The sequence below is a fragment of the Microplitis demolitor genome, chromosome 6, assembly GCF_026212275.2.
Source record: "Microplitis demolitor isolate Queensland-Clemson2020A chromosome 6, iyMicDemo2.1a, whole genome shotgun sequence".
NCBI classification, from domain to species: domain Eukaryota; kingdom Metazoa; phylum Arthropoda; class Insecta; order Hymenoptera; family Braconidae; genus Microplitis; species Microplitis demolitor.
This window is the reverse complement of record NC_068550.1, coordinates 6,424,392-6,452,205: the sequence shown is the minus strand read 5'-3', so window position 1 is coordinate 6,452,205 and position 27,814 is coordinate 6,424,392. Positions and strand designations below refer to the sequence as shown.

At 25.5% G+C, this 27,814-nt stretch overlaps 2 protein-coding genes across 3 annotated transcripts; one reads left to right on the top strand and one right to left on the bottom strand.

The window, feature by feature from the left end:
- Positions 1–72: 72 nt before the first annotated feature.
- Positions 73–2,879, bottom strand: LOC103579845 (serine--tRNA ligase, cytoplasmic). The gene is made up of 3 exons (XM_008561393.3): positions 2,320–2,879; positions 1,199–1,956; positions 73–436 (listed from the first exon to the last, which is right to left on the bottom strand). Exons 1-3 carry the CDS (start codon positions 2,779–2,781, stop codon positions 181–183), a joined length of 1,476 nt encoding a protein of 491 aa, XP_008559615.1. The 5' UTR covers positions 2,782–2,879; the 3' UTR covers positions 73–180.
- Positions 474–27,814, top strand: LOC103579896 (diuretic hormone class 2). Of its 2 annotated transcripts, none has more exons than XM_053740104.1 (5): positions 474–493; positions 10,868–11,711; positions 25,697–25,827; positions 26,153–26,245; positions 26,349–27,814. In XM_053740104.1, the coding sequence occupies exons 3-5, from the start codon at positions 25,736–25,738 to the stop codon at positions 26,482–26,484; spliced, it is 321 nt and encodes a 106-aa protein (XP_053596079.1). In that variant the 5' UTR covers positions 474–493; positions 10,868–11,711; positions 25,697–25,735; the 3' UTR covers positions 26,485–27,814. The 2 variants fall into 2 exon arrangements, with proteins under 2 accessions (XP_053596079.1, XP_014294872.1); XM_014439386.2 differs by lacking the exon at positions 474–493 and adding an exon at positions 3,014–4,436.

The window sequence follows — 27,814 nt, the reverse complement described above, 5'->3', positions numbered from 1 at the left end:
TCAGTTGTGTTTTTTTACTGTGATTAATGTAATTACTACTTGATATTACTTAAAGTGCGATAAAGAAATAAATTGATATTATAAATAAATTTATTGTACTACATAAAAAAGCAGATACAAAAATTAAATGCAATAAGCATGTAATATAATTATTTAAAATTATTGTTTGGGAGTGTTAAATCACTTGGACATATTTTCTCGTTGTTTTTTCTGTTTTTTCGACTCGGCTTCGTCAATCGGAGCTGGTTTTACAAATGGAATCTCATCTCGATATTTATCGGGCATAAGTGCCGCGAGTGCTGGTGGTATCTTAATTCCAGTCTCTGTTTGATTGACCTCCAATATTGCGCAAATGACACGTGTTGTTGCACACATTGTTGCATTTAACATATGGACGTAATCGACAGCTGTGTTCATCTTTTTAGTTTGCCCATAACTGTAAACGATATTTTTTTAATTCGTTTGTTCAACTGATTAATCACTCAAATCAATTGTATTCACTAATTATGCAGATATATTTTTTTTTAAATTTATTATTGAAGCCGAAAAATTATTTTTATTTGAGTACTCACATCAATACGTTGCAAAATAATTTTTTTTTTAAATTTCAATTGCGAAATTTATTATTTTTTTTTTTATTCATAAAATTGAATAATGCTACTCTAATACTGATGTAATTACGAGTAAAATGAATATCCACATCATTGTATTTAATCAAGTCTACTTAAAATTCAAAATGGCCACCAAAAAATGACTAAATCAATACTTTATCCAAATATATGATTGTGAATACTCATTTTGCGCAGAATTACATCAGCTACTCAATCATCACTTTAATTTTCCTCTAAAAAATTTTTAGCGGCATAATTATTGAAAAAAAATTTTTTTTTTAAGTATTGATTGCAAAAGTTATCTACTTTTTTTTATGCATAGAAATTAATAGTTTGACTCTAATACTGACGTAATTCCGAGTAAAATGAGTACCCACATCACTATATTTAATCAAGTCCACTTAAAATCCAAAATGGCCATCAAAAAATGGCTAAATCAATACTTTATCAAAATATATGATTGTGGGTACTCATTTAACGCGGAATCACATCAGCTACCTAATTATCACTGTCATTAGCCTCTAAAAAATTTTCAGCAGCATAATTATTGAAAATAAAAATTTTTTAAAATAAAAAATAATAATTACCGTACGAGTAAACGTCTTGCTTGATAATCAAGACAATTACTACAAGATACCAGCTCTCTGAATGCTTTAGAACCAGGAAACCATGCTTCAAGATCTAATTTTTTTGATGCAGCATGATTCAATGCACCAGAAACAATATTAACAACTCTGTAGGGAATTCCCAGATCTTGATAAAATTCCTCGGCATTAGCTATCATCTCGTCCATCATTTCCCATGACTTATTGTCATGAGGAGAAGTCAAACAAAACTGTTCAACTTTTTCAAACTGATGGACGCGGAAAATTCCCCGGGTATCACGACCATGAGAACCGACTTCTTGACGAAAACAGGTCGAAAATCCCGCGTATCTGATGGGCAACTCACTCTCGGGTATCCACTCATTCCGATGAAAAGCGGCAATTGGTTGCTCAGAAGTTGCAATTAAATATTTTTCTTCTGTTTCTTTGCTGTCATTGTCGCCCTTACCAATAACTTTGTAAAGTTCCTCGTCGAATTGGGCCAGCTGAGCAACTTCTTGCATTGCATCTTTGCGCATAAAAAATGGAGTGTACAGAGGTTTGTAACCCTTTGCATCTAATTTACGTAAAGCGAGCTGTATCAATGCGTGCTCCAAAAAAACAGCAGGACCCGTCAGAAAATAACCACGGCCTCCAGATACCGCAGCTCCACGTATTCCGTCCATCCCGTCGATCATGTGGATCAGATCATAGTGAGAATATTTTTTTTGTTCCGTTATATTTCCATATGTTCTTTCAATCTAAAATAAATTTTTGTTAGTTATATTATTTATACTTAAATTACCAACAACGATATGTTTATACCAGATGGTAATTGGCTCATTTATTTGTTAATTATTAATTTTAATTAAATTTTTAAAAACTATCATGTAGGTACTCATTTTAATTGCGATCGCATTGTCTATTATGACAAAATATTCATTTTAGAAAAAAAAAATTTTTTTTTGAATTTTTTTTTTTTTTTTAAATATATCGATGTGGGTACTTAATCGAGAGGAAATTATCTCCTGAATAATAAAATACCATCATCATATAAAAATATAAATATTTTCAAAATAAAAATCACAATGACGATAAAATAAATAATTAAATAATTAGCATACTTTATTTTCCTCTTCATCATTACTAACAGGAACGGAAGCATCCAAATGATTGCCGACTTCTCGCAAAGCAGAATTACGATCCTGTTCAACTTTCTTCAACTCATCCTCATTCTTGATAATCGCCTCGTCAATGAGACTACGGATTTTTTTAATCTTAAAGACCGTCAGCTCTTTGAGGTTATCAGTATTAATCGACTCCAAGTCATTAATTATATTATCAGGAAGTGTATCGTCATCTCCAATAGCTTCCTTATTTTTCATTTTATCTCCAATTATTTTCGAACATAAATTTTTTAATTTATTGTAATTGTCAGCACGGTGACGGCATTGACGCCAAATTTTATCTTTTTCAATAACTAACTCGACAAGACCAACATCTTTGAATCTTTTGCGCTGGTTTTCTCTAACTAATTCAACATTCGACCCTTTGTCTTCACGGAACAAATCCAAGTCTAACACCATTTTTATTTATTTATTTAATTTTTATACACTTAATTAATTATTTTAATTGAAAATTATATTTTACTTTATCGTCCACACGTGGATAGAAAGTTATTCGATAAAGTGCTTGACAGCTGGCGGCGCCTTGTAATTTTATACGCATACTGCGCGCGCACGATGAGCTCACCTGCGGTCACGGCAATTTTAGCGGTTTTTTTAAATTTTACATAAAAGCGACGAGATTATGATGAAAATTTTTTATTAATGTCGGCTTCATAATTCAATTAAATAGTATAAACAATGTGGGGCAAGTCGGGACAAGATACCTATAATAATTTTGAAAAAAAAATATAAAATTTCCATAATCGAAATTTATTAGTTTGATGTAATTTACAAGTTCCCTCTTTAAAAAAAATTTTTTTCAAATTTTGTAAATAAATTTTTAGAGGAAGACCATTTACCCAGAAATATAAATCTATTTTGTCACATAAATTGAGACAGATAATCAATGTTTCATTCAATGCTGGTAAAATAACAGGATGTAGTTATTTAAAAAATTTTTTTTTTCACACAAATTTATTATTTGTAATTTTTTTGAGAAAGTTCGTCGTGCCCAGGTCTCCTATATTTGAAATAATGAAAATAGTGACTATTCACTGCCAAATAGTGATTGTCACGTGATTTTTACTTATTCGTCTTCAGAGAATGAAAAAAATTTTTTTTCCTTAATTATGATGATTTTATTTAAAACAGCTTGTACCCGGTGATTAAAGGCCACGATAAATAAATTTCGGCTTATGGGGCCCGGTTTCCCCTACACTAAAATAAATATATAGGAAACGACAAGTTAACATGCGTAAGATTAATTCTGATTGTTCTTAAATCAACTCTTAATAATCCATAATAGTGGGAACATAGATGAAAAGAGTTACAATATCTCACAGCAAGTCACAACATAAAATTAACCGTGAGTCTGTCTCTGCAGCACCTTTTTCTTTTAGGGGAATTCCCCCAAAGGTATCGATAAGTATCCGTAGGTGTATACAGAAAAAAAAAAAGAATTTTTTTGCGCAAGAAATTTTTCGTTTTTAATTCACAGTGAAAAAAATTTTCTTGAAACGAGTAAAAGTTTTTTGTGCCAAAAAATCCTTTTTTTCTGTGTAAGAATAAGTCAGAAAATTCTAATTTGTTGAGATAAAAATTTTAATGCGGCCTGAGATAAGATAGTGCAGCTCACAACACAAAATTGGCCACCTGAGGGTCGAAATTGTACCAACTTTTTTTTTGAGATTCGTTGACTTTAAATGGATTTTATATCATATATAGCAGTGAAAATAAGTTAATATGCATTAATATAAATATATGAAATTCGACACGTGTTTGAAACATGAATCGTAATTTTTAAAATTAATTGACGTGATAACACGTCACGAATATAATGAACAAACTTAAAAGGAATAAAAATAATATAATAAGGGAATAAAAATTTTGTTATTATTTGTATTGAAAAAAGTGAAGACGGGAATAAAATGTAATAAAAAAATAAGATTTTACGATTCATCCACTCGATGACACTTGAAAAGGATTCAATCCAATGGCAAACATTATTCGCGGAGATCGATTTCATGCTTCAAGAACCTCAAGACTTTTTCTATATCTACTTGTATCCTTTTTAAGTAAGAAAAATAATTTTTAGTCATCTGTTATCTATTACTCACTTCCTTAATATTTTTTTTCTCTCTAAATATTATTTATACATTTAAACATTAGCCAACTACAAATACTATTTTTAATTAAACAAAATATTAAATCGTTAAATCTATTTTAAAAAAGGTACCGCCTTCTCTTACATTATTTTTAACTTCCTACTTTCCGCTAACTTCGAATTGATTAGATTTTGAAGTCGATCGGTCAAGTAGTTCACGAGTTATAAAAAAAATAAAATTTTAAAAAAGTTTTTTTTTAGATTTTTTTCATATAACTCATAAACCACTCGCTTGATTCGCCTCAAAATGAAATCAGGTCTAAGCCTTAGTAAGCTCTTTTGATTGTCACCAAGAAAGCTCGAATTTGTTGGTTCGTTCCAAAGGTATCGTTGGAAAAAATTATTTTTTTTTTTTTTCAGTGAAATTTATGTTCTGTCGCGTCTAACACTTTTTCAACTCGAAGAGAAGAAATTTTCTTTCATTCGCTTCTATGTGCTACCGTTTTCCCAGAAGACCCCTGACATCCTCGAGGCCTCCAAACAATCCCATGGACCCCTTAATTTTGCTCAGGATCATCGTCTAAGAAATTCTATAGAAATTCTATACACAGAAAAAAAAAAATTTCTTGGCGCAAAAAATATTTTGTATTATGAATTGAAGACAAAAATTTTTCTTGGCTCAAGAATTTTTTTCTCGCCTAAAAAATTTTTTCTTGTTCCAAGAAAATTTTTCCTTACTTTAAAAAATTTTTTGTTTTCACTTGATAATAAAAAAAAATTTCTTGGGTCAAGTAAAAATTTTCTTAGAACAAGAAAAAAATTTTTGCGCCTAGAAATCCTTTTTTTTGTGTAGAAAATTATACCCAGCCCCATGAATTCGAAAAGAGCGGGAAATTTTGGGGTTTTCCCGCAGGATCAACTGTTTTTCAGGTTTTTTTTTTATTGCCACCTTAAGTGTATAATTATTTCAATAATCACTACGATAATAATAAATTAATAAGTATAAAAAAAATAATTTCAACAACCGCAAGGGGAAAGTTTATACAACAATCGTTGAACTCAGTCTTTTGATAGATTTATCATGAATGAAAATATATAATGACCTTTAAAAAAGTTTCGTACTAGTTTATATGTATGTAGATATTAGACATTGATATGTTTTATGTATTTCAATGAAAATGGAATATATATAGTAACATATGTCGGGAATAGTCAACGATGCGAGTCAAAAAATTTATGAGATTTAAACTCGATTGGAAAAATAATTTAAATGAAATTTTAATTATATGGCGAAACGAGAAAAGTAAATGAAGAATAAAATTTATTGTCTCTAAATAACTAATAAATCTTTTGAAAAAATATTATTTATTATATCAATAATATTTTTTGGACAATATAAAAAAAAAAGTAATAAATTGATTCGATTTCATTATTAGTGAGTAAATAAATCATAAAAGTGAATTAGAATTTACGTAGGTGTTAAGTAAAAGAGCAAAAGAATCCAATTTATATATATATTCAATTGATATGAACACATATTTCAAACCTTATATAAATACTTGAATCATAAATTTATGATACTTAAATTAATTAATATTAACTTGATTAAATTGACAGTAATTATTTATTCAAAGCAAATCGTTTTGACTGATGATATATTTAAATTTAATTACGAGTTCGATTACTAGACATATTAAACTTTCATTAATTATTGATAATCTAAACTCTAGTTTTAATTATTTATATTAGAAAAAACTGATACATTTTTGTGAAATATAATAATATTGAATGAATTATTTAGATTTTTTTTTTTTTTTTTTTTTTTTTTTTTGTAAAAATTATTTAAAAAAAAAAGTAATTAAGTTTCATTTATTTACGCTCCGAAATTTTTAAATTTAAATTTATAATTATTAAACGATTTTTGATAAATAATTTCATATTTTAATAAATGAATCTCGAATTATTTGAATAATAGGGAAAAATCAAAAGAGCTATAGAAATATAAAATGATATTATTTAACAAAGTGAGCCGATAAATCAACACAACAGTAATTTAAAATCTTATTGAATTCCTTTCTTTTGCATATGACCAATAAATAATTTTATTCTTTGTAAAAAAAAATTGCCAAAGTTATATTTAACTGAATTTTTAATTTTTTTTTTTTTATGCTATTTACTTATTTCTACCCTATTAACTATATTTTCCTATTTCATACTCTAAGACCTCTCTGGCGGCAAACTTTTTTTTTCTTAACCAATAAATATCGATTGATGACGTACTTATAGGGCATGGATTAAATGAATTATTGCCGGATGTCGTTAACTGATTGATGGCCACGGCCATTCTTTAATTTTTTTCTTAAACTTTTTTTATCCTATATTTCAATTTTTAATCCATTCATCAAATAATTATTGCGATTATTATTATTTACTTTTTTTTTTAATTAAAAATTTCGTGCCTAATCAACTAAATGAATTTTTCTTCTCAAGTCAATATATTTTTGAGGTTTTAATTAAAAAATAGTAATTTATTTTAAGAACCTTTTTTTTCATTACTCTCTAAAAGTGAATTAGCGAAATTTACTAATAAATAGTAAATACTCACTAATTTTCACAAATTCAGTTTTAGAGGGTAATATGGGAGATATTTTTTTTTAAACAAAATGTGTTACACATTTTTAGCAATATTTGATTTTTTGGTTGGAAAAAACCAGATCCAAACAAGGGAAAAATTTATTTAAATTTCTTCAGGATTTACTGCAGGATCCAAGGAACTGATCGGCACCCAAACTGGCATTTAGCTATTCCGTTTCGGATTGCCAAAAAAAATTACGTTGACTGCCGGATTTAAAGTTCTTAGTTCACACTGTAAAAAATCGGGAGTAAATGCGGAACGATCACGGATTTTATTTAAGTCCGCATTCATTCCAATTCGGAGTTTTAATATTTAAATAATTCCTTGTAGAAGAGAATTTCTCTCCGATCCAGAACTTCAATATTCAAGTAATCTGCCTGTAGGAGTGAATTTGACCAAGAGGATTTAATAAGTAGATAGTTATCCACTCCGCATTCAGTCCGCGTTCGATCCGCAATTTTTTATGATGCTGAAATTAGCCGAAGTCTAATAATTTTTGGATTTTTTAAAAAACGATAAATTATAAAAAAAAAATATTTCAAAAAATTGAACTTGTAGTCTTTTAAATTTTCTACATGTGCATATTTTTATTTTTTTTTTTTCTTCAAATTTAATCGTTCAAAAAAAAAAAATCAAAAAATTTTTAATTATCTGCTAATTTCAGGATCAGTCAGGATCATAGTTTAGATAGACGCCTTATAATTTTTGGCTTTTTTTAAAAACGACAAATTATAAAAAAAAAAATATTTCAAAAAATTGCACTTGTAGTCTTTTAAATTTTCTACATGTGCATATTTTTATTTTTTTTTTTTCTTCTAATTTAATCGTTCAAAAAAAAATCAAAAAATTTTTAATTATCTGCTAACTTCAGGATCGTAATTTTTTTAAAATATACACGAGTAATATAGTAAATTACTTTATTTCGAATAATGGCATTTAATGTCCCTTCTTTGATAATTTTTCCAAGTCTTTCCGAATGAAGTATTTAATTTAGAAAACAAAAAAAATAATTTTCGTACAATTAAAATGCACTTTTAAAATTTTCAAAAATAATTTATTCGAACTAAAGAAATATTTAAATTCAAGTTTGAATCAACTTGTGATAAATTTTCACAAACTGCATCGACGTATCAATTTTATTCAAACTTATAACTATAAATTGATTTGTAAATTTAATTTATAGGTTTCGTTAATTACAAAAAAAAAAGTTTAGTATTTTTTTTTTGTTTTTTATGAAATTTTTAGTATCTATAAACATAATATTTATGACTATAAGAAACGCGTATGACATTTTCTTCTTTATTATGATAATAATAATATAAGTATTCAAATGATTTGTAATAGATAAAAATTTACATTACGAGGTTTTGCGGAATAAAATTCACATTTCCGTAGCAATATTAAAATGAATAGGATATAAATTTATATATGAAACATTATTTGTTAAATATTCATTGTTAAATGATACATATGTAGCTTTATTATTCAAGATTTATTGTATAATAAGAATTTAAAGTAATAAATTCGTCTCTCTGCATCAACTATGTACGTTTAAAGTCCGAATAGCGGCTAAACAATTAAAATTAAAGTAAATTTAATAAATTATTTTTTTTTTAGAAAATTTGATTTCCTACAAAAATTATTTCAATAATTTTTTTTTTTTGTGAGCGCGGAGTGAAGAATGTGAAGTAGATGATTTTTTATTTTTTCACTTCCAAAAAATCAAAATCAAAAAAATATTTTTTTCTCTCCGAGCTCGAAAACAGAGGGAAGTTTTGGGGTTAGCCCACAGAGTTAACTGTTTTTCAGATTTTTTTATTAAATGTTATTCAGATTAATTATATATCTTAACAAACATTTTTTTTTACAAATAAATGGTTTTACCCTACCCAAGATTCGAACCTAGACCGATCACGCGAGACTTATGACCTACCAAACACGCTCAGTCACTGTTGCTTATTAGAAATCATATTTTTAATAAACTTTAAAATTATTTATCGATGTTTGTCATCTTAATATTTATTTACCCAAATAAATAATAAAATTGTACTATTTAACAGTTTATAGAAGTAGCTTTCGAAAATGTAAATATATTTTATATTTTTACTAATACCAATAACTATTCTTATAAATTTCATTTTGCAAAATTTTTAATTGTAATAAATTTTAGAACGTATTAACTAAAAATAGAAAAATTTTACACAAAAATTACTTATTTTTATTATTTATGTAAACAAGTAAAATAATTACATGACTTTAATTTGTTTTTCTCTCAGTGTAATATAATTCCACTGAGTCACAAACTGTCATATGACTTGAACCAACCACAAGGTAAAAGTAGCATTTGTGGCCACTGCTCCCTTTTTGGACATATAAAACTTTATTTTAATTAATAATAAAATATAAAATAAAATTTTCATTGCAACAGTGTGATAAAGTGTCTTTGTACACATTTGAGAAATTAATTATGCCATTGCATTTTACAAATTACTTTATTAAAATTTTTTTAAAGTGTTCGAAACTGAGCCTAAGCTGGCGAAAAACGGTACCTCTACTCTACCATAAAATAACATTTTGTATTGTACCGAAGTATGAAATATTCTCTGGTTAAAGATACTGATTGAAAAGAATTGAGAAGCGGTCACTCCATGCAAACTGTATATTTATATATATAATCAAAAGAATTCAAATTATTGAAGAGAATTTGAATATCATCATTTTTAATATTTTTAAACAGGGTTCCCAAAAAACTATGTCACCATAGATATTAAATAATTTAATGGTTTCACTACATCCTATATAAAACTATAATGAAGTGAGCCACTAAAAAATTTAATAAATTAAAAACATAATATTTTATATTTTATTATCAATACCTGAATCTATTATTTATTAAAATAATTATAATCCTCATAAAAAAAGTTATTTCTATTACATATAAATTTAATGATCCTGAAGTTAGCAGAAAATTAACAAATTTCTAAATAAATTTTATTAAAAAACTAAAAATATGCTCCTGTAGAAAATTTTTAAAAATGAAAAAAAAAATCGATAAATTGCTATCTACAGTTATTACTATTAAAATAAACATAGAAAAATTTAAAAAATGAGGAGCCGAAAAATTAGTAAAAGTACATATTAATATATAAAGATCTAGTATACGAATTTTTCATTTTATTATTTACCACTTATTCGATATATGTATATAATAAATTAATTTATAATAACGAATAAATAATATTTTATATTGATTATTAGTCAATGGGATAGAATTTATAAAATAAGAGTTAAAAATTTTTGGTATTTTTATGAGCAAAAAATCAGTATCTAGTAAACTAATTTTTCATTTTATTATTTGCCACTTATTCGATTTATGTATATTGTAAATTAATTTATAATGATGAGTAAATGATATTTTAAGCTAATAATTGATCAGTGATATCGAATTTATAAAATAAAAGTTAGTAACTTTTTCAATTTTCGGCTGGAAAAATCAGTATCTAAGATACCAATTCTTAATTTGTCCAATCATTACTTTTTAATAGATTATGCCATACATTAATTAACTTTCACTAATGAGCCACGTATTATTTCTAAAAGTAATAATATTTTCTTACTTTTTGAAATAATTGATAGTAGTTTTTAGGAATCTACAAAAATTAGTATTCTTTGCATTAAGCACATAATAGTACTAATTATTGATAACAGATTCCACTTTTTATTATTATTTATTAATTTTTAATATTCTGTTTTTTTGGTGTATACAGGTTTAAACTACAGGTTAAAAAAGTCAAAAAATTATTACACGTCAGCTAATTTGAATCTCAAAGAATTTCTTTAAGTGTTGAAACTTCGCACCAGAGTGAATGCGGATTGAAAAAAAAATCTACTAAAAAAATATGCCTATTCTTTCTGTATGAAGTGGATTCGGTTTGAGAAAAAATCCGAATATACTGAAAATTTTTTTCAAAGTACAAACTTTTGTTCAAACAAACAAATTTGTGTTCAATAAATAAATAAAGTAATTAAACAAAAAGTTATTCAAGCTACATATATTTAAAAAGTTTAATTGGACGTATAAATTTATCAAGATTTAACAGCAAGCCCTTAAGGCAATCAACTAATTACAATTTAAAAGTTACTAAATTAACAAAATTTATATTTTAAATAATTTATGTGTTGAAAAGTTTAAAAAAATAAATAAGATAATACGCGGGAAAAAAGTAGATTGAAGATGATTAAAAAATAATAAAGATAGTTGACTTTTGATTTGTATCGAAGGGGCACCTGTAGCATCAGTCAATGGATTCAAAACTTTTAAAAGAGGGGTTTCCAGCTAAGAGTTTCAGGGGTGATTCAAGTGTATGTATATGAGGGCAGTGGAACTAGAGAGGAGATGGAAGTAGACTCGATTGGTCGAGTATCGTGTGGTGGGTTTCGGGTTCAAGTAAACGAGGGGTTGAAGGGGATGATGAATCGGTGGTTGCCGGCAAGAGTCTCGGGCTTATATAAAAGCTTCAAACGCTCTTGTCCTGCATATTGGTTCCTGACTTCATCAGTGTGTCATCGAGTCCTTTGACATTTCTTCAGTTATTTTAAGTTTTCATCAACGTAAGTTTTTTTTTATTTTATTATTATAAATATTTCAATTTTTTTAATTTATCAGAAGCGCTAATGTCAGTTGTAACAATTTAATTTTTCATTTATAAAAATTATTGATCAGTTTTAAATTTATTAAACATCCGACCAATTTATACTGAACACAATAAATTAATTTTATTTTTTAAGTATCAAATACCTCCCGGGAATAGAACTTTAAACTTTTAAAACTCAAAAACTCGCAATCTCTCAGAATCTTTAGTCCATAAAAAAAAAGTTTTACCAGAGATATCACAAATTTTTTTTATTTTCTTTAAATTTACTCTAAATTGTCACAATTTATCACAAAAAAATAATCCCAATTTTGCCATAACAATATGAATAAAAAAAAAGTAATTTTTTTTTTTTAACTTTTCATATTCTCATCGGTAATTATTTTTAATGGATAATAAAAAATAGTTAATTGTTTTTTGAATAAAATTTTTTAACCTTCGTAACAGTTGACTTTTTACAGAAAGTAAAAAAGCGATAATAGAAATGTGTAAAGGTTAAAATATATATATATGTGACTGTTATGAACGAGTTTATTTTACTCGTAACACAATTATTCTCAAGTTAGTCCCTAGTGTCAAGACAAACTTACTCAAAGTCGTTTTGTTAGTTATCACTAGTTTTTTACTTATTGTTTCTCTCTCTTTCCTTTTTCTCTCCTACGCTCCCAAGACTACAATCATAATTGGAGCAGCATTCAACAGTGTCCAAGTCCATTTATATAAAATAAAATAAAAAAATTCTAACAATGTAGAAAAAAATTTTAAACTTTGATATAAAAAAAAAATTATTTATTATTTTTTACTCTAGTTTTCAAATAAAGATAAAAGTTAAGGAGATAAAAGAATTTGTTGAAATAAGCTCAAACTTGTTTAAAAAGTTTTAGCTTTTTTATTTGTAGACCTGATTTAATTTACGGCAATTATTTGAATTATTTATTGATTTTAATTATTTTATACCTATATTTTAATTGGGATTAATTATAATATTTTTTTTTTTTAAAAGTAATTTTGAAGCCTTACTTTAAAGTTCAAAATTTTTTAAAAATTTTTGAAAGTCAAAAGAGCGTAAAATTCAAGTCATGCGTTCAAAATTTTTTTTTTTAAATTTTCAGTTCTAAAGTAAATCTTTCAAACGATTGCCAATAAAAAAACACGCGCTCTTGCACGGAGAAAAATGCAGATCAAAATTACATATTAATTACAGTCAATAAAAAATTTGCTATCTATAATAAAAAATTACAATCCATAAAAAAATTACGATGATTTGTAGAAAATTAATTTTTTATTTCAATTATTACTATCTAGATTGTAATTTTCACTTATCATAATAATTACAATACAGCTTTGTTAAATTTTCGCTTGGAAAAAATAAATATTTACTTATTCATATAAAAATAGTTCAACGTTACAAAAAGTAAAAATTGTTTTAGAATTATTAAAAGTTAGTACATTAGTCGCAATTTTTGTTTCGTAGTTGATAAATATTACATCTCCAATGTAATTCTACATAAGTTACTGTACATTTTAGAATGTCAGTAAGACAAATTGCCACTCCGGAAGGTAAAATTACTATTTGAGATTGTAAAAATTAGTATCTGAATTGTAAAAATTACTCGCCAGAATACATCTTTTACAAAGCGCGTTAACTAATATTTACTAAGTACAATAGTACAAATTATTAGTACATTACAATTTTTATTTGTCGCTAGTAAATTTTATTTTTAATGTAATAATTTTTATAATCAATAGAAATTATTATTCTAAATAATATGTTGTAATTTTTACTTTGAATTTTGTACAAGTTTTCATTTTTTTTTAACGTTTCAAGATTACTTCTCGGATTGTAATTTTTTTTTCAAATTTAGTAAAAATTACTTAATTTTTTTTTCCGTGTGGCTTTAGAAAAATCCTTAAAGCCAAAACTCGTATAAAAATGTTAGCTCTTTTGGAATTATTAACGCGATATATTTATGTAAAACCAAAATAAATATAATTTTCAACACAATAACTTTCAGTCTACACAGAAAAAAAATTTCTTAGCGCAAAAATTTTGTTTTTCGACTCGAAAATTTTTTTTCGTACCAAGAAAATTTTTGTTTTCGATTAATAATGCAAAAAATTTATTGAGACGAGTAAAAATCTCTTTCAGTAAAACTAATATACCCAACTTTGAAAATGTTAAGTATAAAATAACGTTATCTTGATTTTATCTTTTTCTTTTTCATTTTATTTTATTATTTTTTCCCCTTTCTCATACTCTCTGTCATATATTTTTATGGCTAATATTCTCGTATGCTTAACATCCTCCGCGAGTATATAAGAGCTTTAAAAAAAAGTGACGACACTATTTCTTAAATAATAAAAGTGAAATCAAATTTCATTATTTAATTAATTATCAAACTTTTTTTCTAACAATAGTAAAAATAATTACTTTTATCATTAATTATTTAAATAATTAATTTTCATTTGCAATAAAAAATCTGATACTTATATTTTGTGACGTAATAATCATAATTATTACTATTTATTATTTTAATTTATATGAATTTTGATCAAAAGGACCACAAGTTGCCCAAGGCAATATATATATGTATAGGATATATATGGAATAGGTATATATCTAAAATAACTGGTTAATATCAAAGCATATAAAGCAAATTTATGAGATATAGATATATATTCTGTTATATCACTTGATTTTATACACTTATGTATCTTTGTGTATATACATATGAATATAATAGGACAGTAGCCTTCTGCTTTGTCGAGTTTCTTAAAGCTTTCAGCACAAACCAGCCAGTTATAACAATATATATTTAGAAATTATATAAATTATGTTTTCACAATAGCAGCATCGAAACTTAAAGTTTCAGTATCTCTAGCCAGTTGAAACAAGATAATTTCAGTCCAATGCCGCAAACAAATATGAGGAAACGCGTAAATTACAAATGTCTCCAATCAGCGGCAGAAACGTATAGGCTTTGTCCCTTGGGAAGAAACAAATAAGATTTCTGCCTCCTAACTAAAGCTTTCGTAATTTAAACTCTGATACTTGTCATTTGTTTAATAGTAATTTAAAATCATTAATTTTATTATTTATAGTTTCTGCTCAATTATAAATTACAAATTACAATTTACGCCTACGCGAATACATTTTTAAAATTCTACACGGAGAAAAAATTAAAGGAACTGTTCCTAGTACGTTTATGAAATATCATCCCATACCGTTATGGTAATGATTACTTGGGATTATGGGATATAGACCCATACTTTTTGGGAAGGTTTCCATAAATATGGTAACAATTCCTATCATTATAGTAACAGTTCCCATATCGCATGTGAAAGAATCATGGTAATGATTACCATACTCATAGGAATAGTTCCCATAAGCAAATAGGAACCAATCCTATAACCACATTGTAACAGTTCCTAAGCGTATATGGTAATGGTTACCATAATATTATAGTAACCATTCCCATAATATTATGGTAACTGTTCCCATAATATTATAGTAACCATTACCATAGGTACATAGTAACGATTACCATAATTCCATAGGAACTATTCCGATACCGTATGGGAATTATATCCATAATTATAGGAATGGTTACCATAATATATATGGGTGCCGTTCCTATAATCAACATTTTAAAAAAAACCAGTTACCATGCAGTATGGGAACCATTCCCATAATATATTGTAACTGTTACTATAATTTTTTTTCCGTGTACTAAAATTTACGATGTTAACATCGTATTCGTGGACTAGACTTTCATTAACGTCAATTTTTAAATGTCTTATTTCAAAATTTACTATGTAGGTTCAATTTTTTACTACTTAACATCGTGATTTTAACAAAGACTTGATGCTAATGATGCTAATTGATGGTAATGAAAGTCTAGTCCACGATTTCGATGTTAATATCGTAAATTTTAGAGGAATTTTCTTTTCGTGTGGTTGGTCATACCATTGGTCTTAAATTAATTTTTTTTTGACTGACTTTTGACAGTGAAACTTCAAGTTTCAATGCAGGTATTCATGAAAACAATATAGTGTGTAAAACTCTGAATGAAAAACGACTTCAGACTCCGGGTGTTATCAGCCCTCGCTTACGGCTGGAGCAGCCAACTTCAGACGGGTCTGAAATCGTTTCGTTTCATTCCTTGTCACACAATATACTATTAATTTCTGATATTGAAAAATTTTATCTATGAAATTGCACTGCTAAAAATTGTTTAAAAAAAATTTTAAACTATCGTCAATATAAATAGTTTCACTGATAATTTTACAACCGATTAATTTAAAAAAAAAAATTAAATTATAATTTTTGCACTCCAATTTTATGAAATCATCAAATAACTAAATGACAGCGAGTGTAGAAAATTTATTTTAGTTCAAATTATAGTTGAAATAAAACAAAATGTATTAGAGTAACTTTTACCGAAAAAAAAAAAAAAACATAAATAAATAAATTTATATACCTGTCATTTTTATCTTATTATTCAAGATAAAAAAAACTAAAAGATGAATAGAATAGAGTATCATAAACAAAAAAAAATACTAAACAATGTACAGAAAATGAAATAAATTGTACGTTAAATTGATTTCAATTTATTTGTGACACTGAAATATTAGTGGCATGATAAATTAAATAGACGAATTTTTCTATTCATAACTTTTGCCTGAAGGTACTCGTAGTCAACATATATATATACATATATATATTAGTAGGGAGTCATCGTATTGTTAATATTTTCTCGCGTTATTCGAGTAAAATCATCTATAACACAACCCCGTAAAAAAGCTCTTCGTTTTAGGCTTTATTCAATTACGTCCAAGCGAAGTAGATAAAAACAAAAAAAAATAATAATAATAATAAACAATATAAAAAATAATAATAAACAAAAGCTGATACACTTGACCTGTTTAACGGTTATTTTAAATGCATCATTTTTCATTATACTTAGTAATGAGCGAATAAAAATTTTATTAAAGTTCAACTATTGATTAATTAAGTATGTAAGTAATTAATTGTTGTAATTTTTAAAAAGCTCAAGCGTAATTTTGTGGTTTAAATTCTTCTTGGTGAATTTATGCTAAAATATTTCCTGGATTAAATTTAATTAATTTTTCCATTTACTTGAAAGTTTAAAATTTTGATATTATGTTTTAATAATCAATCTTAATAATAATAATAATAATAATAATTATTATTATTATTATTATGAGTATTACAATTATAACCATCACGGTTCATGTCCAGATGCATTAAGCATAGTTAAATGTTCTGTAATAACGACTAACGAGTACTCGGATTTACAGTACCAGCAAATGTTAAATCCATTATTATTATGTTATCGTATTATAAACTTTTGTGAGCTGACGACATTTATCTATTATATGCTTCTCTATTTTTATTATCGATTATTCAATAACATTAGTAATGAATAATAAATAATAATAATAATAGAATAAAAATGACAGCTCAATGAGATATATATATATATATATATTTTTTTTTTTTTTTTTTTTTTTCATTCAACTAGAACAAAGTTGACGTTTTCTGAACTTTACAATTTTTTTTTATTCATATAATTATAAATAAATAAGTAGATTGATGATAATAATTAATTTTAGTCTGGATTATTTTTGTTGGCTATCGATTTAGGAGTAAAAAAAAAAAAAAACGGATTTTGTAAATTTATTAAATGTCTTAATGGCGGAAGTGCAAGTTTATCTCGTTGAAGTCAATAAAAAATTCTCTAGCCTTTTTTATCGGACGTTTAATAAAAAAAAATCATAGATCAATTTTTTTTTTATTCGGTATAAAAATTTTTTAATAATTTAATAATTCAAAGCTTTTAGTTACATATTTAGTTACATTTTACCCCACAGAATTTCCATCTGTAATTCTCTGTTTTAACTTAAAAAATTTTGAATTATTCATTAATTATAAGAGTTTAAATTTAACGTAATTATTTATAATCTCAATTTCAAATAGAATAATTATGTTAGATCCCATAATAATAACAGTAACAAGTAGGGATAAGATATATATCTCAACATATATAAACCGAAATCCTATCTCAGTCAAAGCTCTCCCCAGTGCATCGTCGAAACTCGACAGTTAGAGTACAACATTCTAAATTGAGTTGACTTAAATGCTTTTTCTCTTTAACTATTTATTTAACTCTCCCTCTTTTCTTTTTTTTTTTTTTAACCACCCTCGATTTATTGTTACATTTTAAATGATACCATTATCCTCATCAAACAACACTATCATTATTATTAAATTAAAAAAAAAAAATGAAACTATAAAATTTCTAAAAAAGTTTAAACTGACGTTTAATAATTCCATAAATTCCAGAATGTTGTATCGCTATTTCAAAGCGATTCTCTGTTATACAGACAATAAAGCTCGTGCGAGAGAACAAGACAAGAGAAAATACTTTAGAGAATGTATACAACCACTTTAAATGTCATATATTTATACAGTTACTAAAAATATCTATATTAATATTTTATTTTAAAATTTTAAATTAATTTTATCTCATGAAATAACTTGTCAATTTTTTTTTCTTCATATATTTTAAGTTTGATTAATTATAGCAATTTTTCAGTCTTTAATCCAAGTAGTAATAAATCATATAATAAATAATAAATTGGATACTTTCAATCAACTGTTTAAAAAAAAAATTAATTTAGTTTTAAACTCCATTGCTATTTTATGAGAATAAAATTTATTTTTTATATGAGTTACCGAAAGTTTATTAATTACTTTTTAAACATAAATTTATTCCCGGATAAAAATATTTCACCGAAATTATGCCGAAACTATTGAATTTTCTTGAAAAAGCTTGGAATTTTATTATTTTTTATAAACTGACTGATAAATTCAGTAGGCCTATGTAAAAAAAATTTTTGAAAAAAGGTTAACAAAGTGTTGACTATTCTAAACATTAAAACGTGACACAATGACGAGCCTTTTTTAAACGATTTTCAAACCCCTGACAGTACACAGAAAATAACAATTGACTTAATACTACAAATTAACATTTTTCAGTGCAAAATACCTTCAGAAAAAATTAATTTTGAACTATTTCTGAACGTTTTTCATTTTAGCATATCTTAATAATACAAAGGTATTTTTTTTATTTTTCTCTTGAATTTTCAAAAGTTTAAAAAACGTTCAAAAAAAGTTCATTGTGTCACGTTTTGAAGTTTACAATAGTCAACACTTTTTTAACCTTTTTTTACACGATTATTTTTGGCCATATTTCTTTTTTTTTTTCAAAATTATAGAACTTGGAAAAAATTCAAGCGACTCAAGATAGAATAGAAATTTTTCAAGCTTTCAGTCCCAGACACTTTTCGGCCGAGAAAAAAATTTATTATTTTTTTTGGGTTTAAATTTTTTTACTCGAGTTGTCTTTTGTAGTTAGTTTTAAACAGTTATGGAATTTAAATAAAATTTGTTTATTAACCAACTACTAAATTTCTTAACTAATTAATTAATCGTGACCGTTTACTATAGACAACTTTTAAATTAATTACTAATAAAATTTATATGAAACAAACTCTAAATTGTGTTTAAAACTATAAACAATGACTTGCACACATACATATATATATTTATATATAAATTAATAGTTTGTAAACCCAAGGAATTTGTCGAGGAAACAGTCGATTAAATTGCAAATGTCATGTTTCCTCTAGGATATATCATTTAAGTAATTGCATTCGGAAGTGAGTAAATCGACTATAATAAATATATATGTATAACTTATCAATCAGTATAATTAATCATCTCGGTTAAACTTGAGTAAACTGAATCAATCAATAAACAAAGTTTTTTTTTCCTATCCGATGATAAATTATCTGAAAAAAAATAATAATAAAATAATAGAGGTTTATTTTACACAATTTAATTTGTTCTTTATAGGAATGTTAATGTGATTGAACATTTATCGGTTTATATGCTCGATAAAATGTTGAATATTAATGGAATTTTATTGGGACAGGCAACAATCATGTTGTCGGTGTTGTTGTTATGTTGCAATTGGAAATTTTGTGGGTGTTTATTTCGTCCAAAGACAAATAGTCGGGTGATAATTGAATTCATTTTGATGATGATATTTAATATACATAGACATTGATATTTATTTGGGTATTGAGTGTCTGACATTATTTTATAACAAAGTCGTGTGTGATATTACTTCGTTTTTAACTTTTTTTTTATTTCGTCATTGAAATTTAATATTTTTGATACTCTCGCGCTTTCATGTTTTATCAGATTTCAAAGATTTATTTGGGAATTAATTAGAAAAAAATTCAGCTTAATAATTTTTTTATAAAAGTTAAGTTACGAAATTATTCTTGATATAATTTGAACATAAGTTATTTAATATACACAGAAAAAAAAAATATTTCTTGGCACAAAAAATTTTTACTTGCCCTAAAAATATTTTTTTAATTTTAAATTAAAAAAGTAAATTTTCTAGGGGCGGAAAATAATTTTTTAAGCAAAAAAAAATTTGTTGAGCCAAAAAATCTTTTTTTTTTTTATGTAAAAAAAAAAGAATATTTTATTTTTAAAATAATTAATTACCGGAATTATGAAATTTATAACGTTATTATAATTATAAAATTACCCGTGAATAAAGAGCGAAAAGTTCAATGCTAAAAATAATCCATTGAGAAAGTACTTAGACTAGTACAGTTGTTACGTAAAATAAAATGAGCATTCTTATTTCACGGGTACTTGAGTACTAATTACTCCACGTGTTCGCAGCGCTTTTTAACATTACGAGCGTAAAAAAAAAATGAAGAACAAACAAAACTTGAGTTCAACCCACAAATGTAAACATAAAAGAAAAATAATGTAAAGAAAATTTTTTCTAAACTAAAAAGATACGTGGGTGTTTTTTATTATAATTATTAATTATTAATTGTTTAGATAATTATTTTCTACCTGACCTAATTATTTTTGTTCTTTTAAATTTTTTGGCAATAGTTTTTTAAATTTATCTCATTTCCAGTTGGTTTTATCATAAACATACACTGGACTTTTTGTATACAACACCATTATTTTTTCTCTACGCCGATGTATTTGTAAATAATATAAAAACATCATTTTTATTTACAATTTAAAAGATAAATTTTTTTTTAACGTTCAAATGTTAGTTCAAATTTTTATCTCAAAAAAAAATTTATTTTCTCAAGTCAACATTTTTCTACAGTTTAATCAAAAATTGTTACTTATTTCAAGAGTATCAATTTTTTAACACGGAAGATATTTTTTGAAGCAAGCAATTTTTTTTTTTTTTTTTTTTTTTTTTTTTTTTTTTTTTTTTTAATTAAAATTATTGCAATAAGCATTATTATTTAAGGGCATTTTCAGACAGTGCCTCTTTTTTTTAAGATAAAATGACAACTGTCATAACCATTTTGAAATTTTATTAACTAATTAAAATAAAATTAAAAAAAAATTTCACCAAGACATAGACTTTAAAAAAAAATTAATTGCAGTTGTTATCAATTAGGAGGTAAACGAAATTTTTTAAATAAATTGCACTGAAATATTAATTTTTTCAATTATTTATCTATAGCTAATAATAATTTTTATTCAAGAAATTGGAATCAATTTTATGAGAAAAATGAATCAATTCTTTTTTTTAGATCTTAAATCTTTTTTTTTTTTTTTATTAATGTACTTTAAGGTTGATCAATATTCAATGTATCAGTACTTACAAGCATTTAAAGTTTTCTGAATACTCTGTAAAAAATTTTCGGCGTGGATTTTTTATTTATTCACTCCCTTTCGGAATTAAATTTACTCCGAAAGGGAGTTTCGGAAAATATTAATTATAAAAAAAATTACTAATACATAATGAGCTTAGGTCTGATATTTTGACATTTATATTGAGTACGGAAATAATTCTGGCTCCCTTCTTATATATTCACGCAAGATGATTTTCCAAAATTATAAGCAGTTGACAATAAAACTCACTGAGTCACAAACCGTCGTATGACTTACATCGACCATACCACAAAATAACATTTCATATTGTAACGAAATATCAAATATTCCCATAAAAACTATGTCACCATAACTATTCAATAATTTGATATTTTCACTATGTATTATATATATGAAATTATATAATGTTGCTGTTTCTATTAAATATAAATTTATTTACGTGTTAAAACTCTGGACCCGAGTGAATGCGGATTTAAATAAAATTTTTAATTACTTCAAATTTACTCCTGATTTTTTTACAGTGTAAATAAGAGACCCAGTACCCGATCGCTCATATATTTGTATATCTATATTTACTTGATGGTATTAAATATTGATATACAATTACATGGAGGGATCAATTGCTCGTTCCCTAATCGCGTACTAGGTCTTTTACTTTAATTGAACTGAAAACTCGCACAAAAAAATATGTAAATAATATATATGTCACATATATATTTTTCCGTATGGGAAAAGCTCATTTTGAAATATATTTCGTCCTGGAAAAATGATCAATAATTAAAAATCTTCTGATTTATTGAAAATCTAAAGTTGCGTGACGGTAAAAAAAAAAAAATTTAAAACGTGACACGAGAACTTGCGAGTAAGATAAAAATAATAATCTCATTCAAGTGTGATAGAGATAAAAAGGACAATGCGCTCTGTTTAATACAGGATTACATATACAGTTATTTTGTCTAAATATATATATATATATATATATATATATATAAAACAAGTATTTACTAACAAACTATTCGTAGTGGACTCGAAAAAAAAAAAAAACTAAATGCATAATGCACGAGTTTAAACAACTTAAGCTCTCAACCCTCGTTTTCATGCTGTCCCCTCATTTCCCGTAAGCAAAAAAAAAACTTGTGACCTTTGATACTTCATTAGAGATGCTATGTGCTATGAGGGCAAACAGGAAACATTTATTTTATTACCGAAAATAAAAAAAAAAAAAATTGTCCGACTTTATATCGATTATTACTACTTGTTTAATGATTTTTACTTTCATGCTTATACTATTAGAGATACATAAAAAAGTAATGAATACTTTTTTATATAAAATAAAATTTGCTAAAAAAAAGTATTTATTACTTTTTTACGTATTTCTAATAATTGAACGGTAATTTAAATTTAAAGAAAAAATTATTTCTGAATTCGGTTATAATTTTGTTTGGGTTTTTATTTTATTAAACGGAGTTTAATCTTATGAAAATTAATTAAACAAAGATATTAGATGAAATAAAGTAGCAGGGAAATAGTAATAGGACAATCAAGTCCAACGACTTTAGTCTCTTTCTCTCACTCTTTCTTTCTGTACTATCATAACCCGGAATACAAGTTTCAATTAAATGACATGCTCCATAAACTCAAGAAATATTTTCCTTTTAATACTAGGATTACTTATTGCTCTTCATTATACTTTTATTTTATTTAATTGAATAATTTAGTCATAAATAATATAATTCATTATATTATTTTATTTTAATTAACAGTATTCATTTTATTAAATCCGCTCAATCAACGAAATATTGTCATCACAATTAATTTATTGAGATTTAAATGTTTTTTTTTTTTTATCAGATTAATGATGACTACAATCAAGCTGATCAGTGTTAATTACCATTAAATATGATACTAAGAGTATTAAATTCATTAGTGATATTAATTTTGTATTTATTATTATTATTATTATTTTTTAAGCCGTTTTTACGTCGATTTTTGATACCGGAATTAATGTTTTTCAACACATCAACTAAAGTACATCACAGAAAAAAAAATTTTAGGCCTTACAAAGAAAAATAAATATGACACTAGTTAGTCGACGTCAAATAATTTTTTAAAATTTTTTAAAACAATTAATTATAAAAAAAAAAAATATTTAAAAAAATTGGACTTACAGTTCTTTTAATTTTCGACATGTGCATATTTTTAGTTTTTTTTTTTTCGTAGTTGATGTGTTGAAAAAAATAATCCGAAAATTGTTAATTGTCTGTTAACTTGAGGATCATAAATAAATTAATCTATAGAAATTTTGAAAAAATTAATGAAAAAAAAAACAGTAATTTTTTAAAAATATTTTTGTAAATATTATTTTTCTACGTGTCGGTGACATAATACGATCTAGTGATATGATAATTTAATCCCACGACAAAACTTGAATTTTAAATGATTGCGACGCCATTTGTTACTCAATATCATCCTTTGATCTTTGATCTCACAGACACGTTGTTAAATAATATGACCAAATAATATTTCAAACACTCAAATAATTTTTACCAAAAAAAAAATAAAAAATATAAATGGCTTTCTAAATTTCTTTTTATAAAACCAACGAGAATAAAAAATATTTATAAAAAAAATGAATTGCCAAGTTAACTCAAAATTTAACATAAATTATTAAATTTTGACCCTGATCTATGAACTATTATTTAAATTCAAGGAAATAAAATTTTAAGCGGTAATGAAAATAATAAAAAAAGTATCATTAAAGTTAAATATAATCCGCCTTACTCGTGTATATGGTCAACTCATTTCTTATCTTAGTGAACCCATTAGCCCCTTCAGGCAACACTTATATATTACCAACCAACTTAACTAAACTCAAGACTTTTATTTTATATAGATCTATATATATGTATACATATAAAATTTATATAATGTAGAGTATACAACGTAACTTCAATAGAGGTATTTTATTAAGTTTCCTTTAACAGGAACGATAAAACAAACTTTTACTTAAACTAAATAACTAAAAGAAATATTAAATTAAGTGAAAAGATATACTACCAACTTATTTCCACCTTTATCTTTTTAATAAACATATCCATGTACTTTTTCATTATTATTATTATTATTTATTGATTATAATTATAGACCTGAACTCTAAGAATAATAATAATTATTTTTATTGTTCCCTAGTAGCATTGTCTTAAACAAGTTACTAGACGAATGTCTTTCAACAAGTTTCTTACGGTAGTTTTAAACAAGACTTGAAGAAGATGTATTTCATAAGTATACTTGCCAAAAATTTCGTCGTCTTGCTTAAGATTTTTCTTGAAGACTTACGGAAATCTGTAGAAACAGTCTGCAGCAATTCTTAACCAATATGTCTACTATATATCAATGTTAGGTCAGAGTTGCTGCAGAATTGCTTAAGATATCGGGTTTCTTTTTCTCCGAATCACTCCAAGCTCAACACACAGTACCTATAGCTGACCCAGTGGTCCTCATTTAAATTTAAAGTTCTACTAATTAATAATATTATCATTCGATAAAATTATATCGAATATTTAGTGAGCGCCACTGAATTTACTAGACTAATGCTAAATAGACGGCTCAAGAAGTAACGAAGAAAGGGTGGCCATGTCCAGGTATCTTAAGCAATTCTGCAGCAAGTCTGAGCTACTGCATCTTAACAAATTTACTTGACGTATCTTACGGAAGTATTTTGCCTCAGACTTGTCCAAGACTGATGATGCAGACCTGCTGAAGACTGAAGATACAGATTTACGTAAAACTTCCTTAAGAATGCTACTAGGGTTTATTATTATTTTAAAAAAATTATATTTATTTTTATTGTTATAAATTATGGCTATTATAATTAAATATATAAATTGTAAAAATAAGAATAAATATGTCATATTTACTCGACCGTGTAAAAAAAAAAAGTAAAAAAAGTTATGTTTAATTAAATTTTTTTTTAAGACTTCCTTTGATAAAAAAATATGTATCCAAACAAGTCATTGCCCGGAAACTTTAATAAACAGGTGTAATTACTATTATACAGAAAAATATTTTATTTAATTTTTCAAATAGACTACATTGTCAAATAATAAATGAATAAATTTCAAAGTGTAATTTTTAAATTACAAATTGCTGTCATCATAAAGTAAGAAAAAAATTTTTTTTTCCAGCTCAGTATTACAGAAAAACTAAACCAAAACCCAGACAAAATGCAGAAACAATTAACACTTGCATTGTTAATTATAGCCGCCGTAACTGTACTAACAGTTATCGATTCAATTGATGCTGCACCTTTTCCTCCGTAAGTTTTTTTTATGTAATACATCATAAATAACTTAAATAAATTTAATTGATTAATTTACGTTTTTTTTTTTCATTAAATTATTACTATCTCGCTAATTGACTAATTGATAAATTGGTTTTTATTTTTTGTTATTAATAAAGTCGTTAAAAAAAATTAAACAATTCCAATTAAAATTTTCTCTATATTCCAATATATTTTAAAAAATTCATACCCACAGACATTGAAATTCATTTTACTAATTGATTTTAAATTTTACTTTTTACATATTTTAATTCATTTATATAATTAATTTGATTATTAATATTTTTTTATTAATTTGCAGAGAACGGCAACTTTATTTGGAACAACTAGAAGATGACCCACAAGCATTTTATGAATTAATTGCACAATATTACAAACTTAAAGAATTGGAAAAGTGAGTTTATTTAATACTACAAAATTTTAATTTCATTGCAATAAAAAGATTCATTTTTTAAGTAAAATAATAATTGTTTTATTAATTAATAATTAATTAACAGCAAACGCGCTTATGGGCTCGATTTTGGACTAAGTCGGGGATTTAGTGGTTCACAGACCGCTAAACATTTGATGGGTATGGCTGCTGCCAATTATGCCGGTGGTCCTGGACGAAGGCGTCGATCAGAACAAGCGTAAATTTAAAATAAATATATCCTCAATATGAAAAGAATTTAAACCTTTACAATTAAATTATTTAAAAATTTAAACAAGCAACAAACCAATGCTTCATTGCACTCTACGAAAAAAAAAAAATATAAGAATAGAGAAACAAAAATACCTCATTTTAGTTTTTTTGTTATATACCGTTTTTTAAGTTTCAATTATTTTATGAGCACTCTAGTAATTAAAAAAATTGTGCAATTTAATTTTATTTATTTATTACTTAGTATTAAATTATTAAATTATGTAATTAATATTGCAGAAAAATTTTGATGTCAAAATATATATTTATTAGAAAAATTTATTAGAGATAAATCAAAAATGAATAGCACACTAATATTTAATCAAAAATAATGCACATAAATTTAAAATTAAATAATTTCATTGTTATTAATTAAATAAAAAAAATTTATTTATTTTATTTTATTTATTAAAAAAATGCACAAAAAAAATTTATGCTGTAAAAAATCGGGAGTGAATTTGGCGTGATTACGAATTTTATTTAAATTCGAATTCCCGAGTGAAAACGGAATTTGGCCACACCACCGCCGAAGCACCGCTGCACCATAGCCGCGACTGTTCAAGTAAAAGTGGGTTTGCTGCACTACCGCCGTACTTAATCTATGATATATATTTAAATTTACATCGCCGCACCACCGCTGCACTACAGCTATGACATATCATTGTCATAGCCATATATACACACACCCATACATATATATATATATGCAGTGGTGCTTCGGCTGTGGTGCGGCAGTGCTGGAAGATTTTTTCGAAGCGTGCGGCGGAATTTTCCGCCAAATGGCGGTGGTGCAGCGGTGGTGCGGCGATTAACTTAAAATCAATTTTTTGTCAAAAAATTAGAATTTCATTTTTACTCGGGAATTCACTCCGTCATTCGAAGTTTCGGAGTTTTTCTAGCGGAGTGATTTCAGAGTGATCTTGATTTTATTTAAATCCGCATTCACTCCGATTCGGAGTTTTAATATTAAAATAAACTCCCCTTCGAAGTGAATTTTACTCCAAAGAAATTAAATAAATACTCAGTCATCCGCTCTGCATTTACTCTGCATTTAATCTGCGATCACTCCACAAATTTTTTACAGTGTATTTATATTTTATTACTTAATTATATAATTATTATTAATCAATTTTATTTAGTCAGCAAAGCAAACAGTATTATTGTTAATTTTGTGTTGTTTTTTCTATAAAATAATATTTTTTTTAAACTTATACCTGATCTCTGTTTTTAAACTCATTTACACGTAAACTATCAGAGACACATAAAAAAATATAAATACCTTAT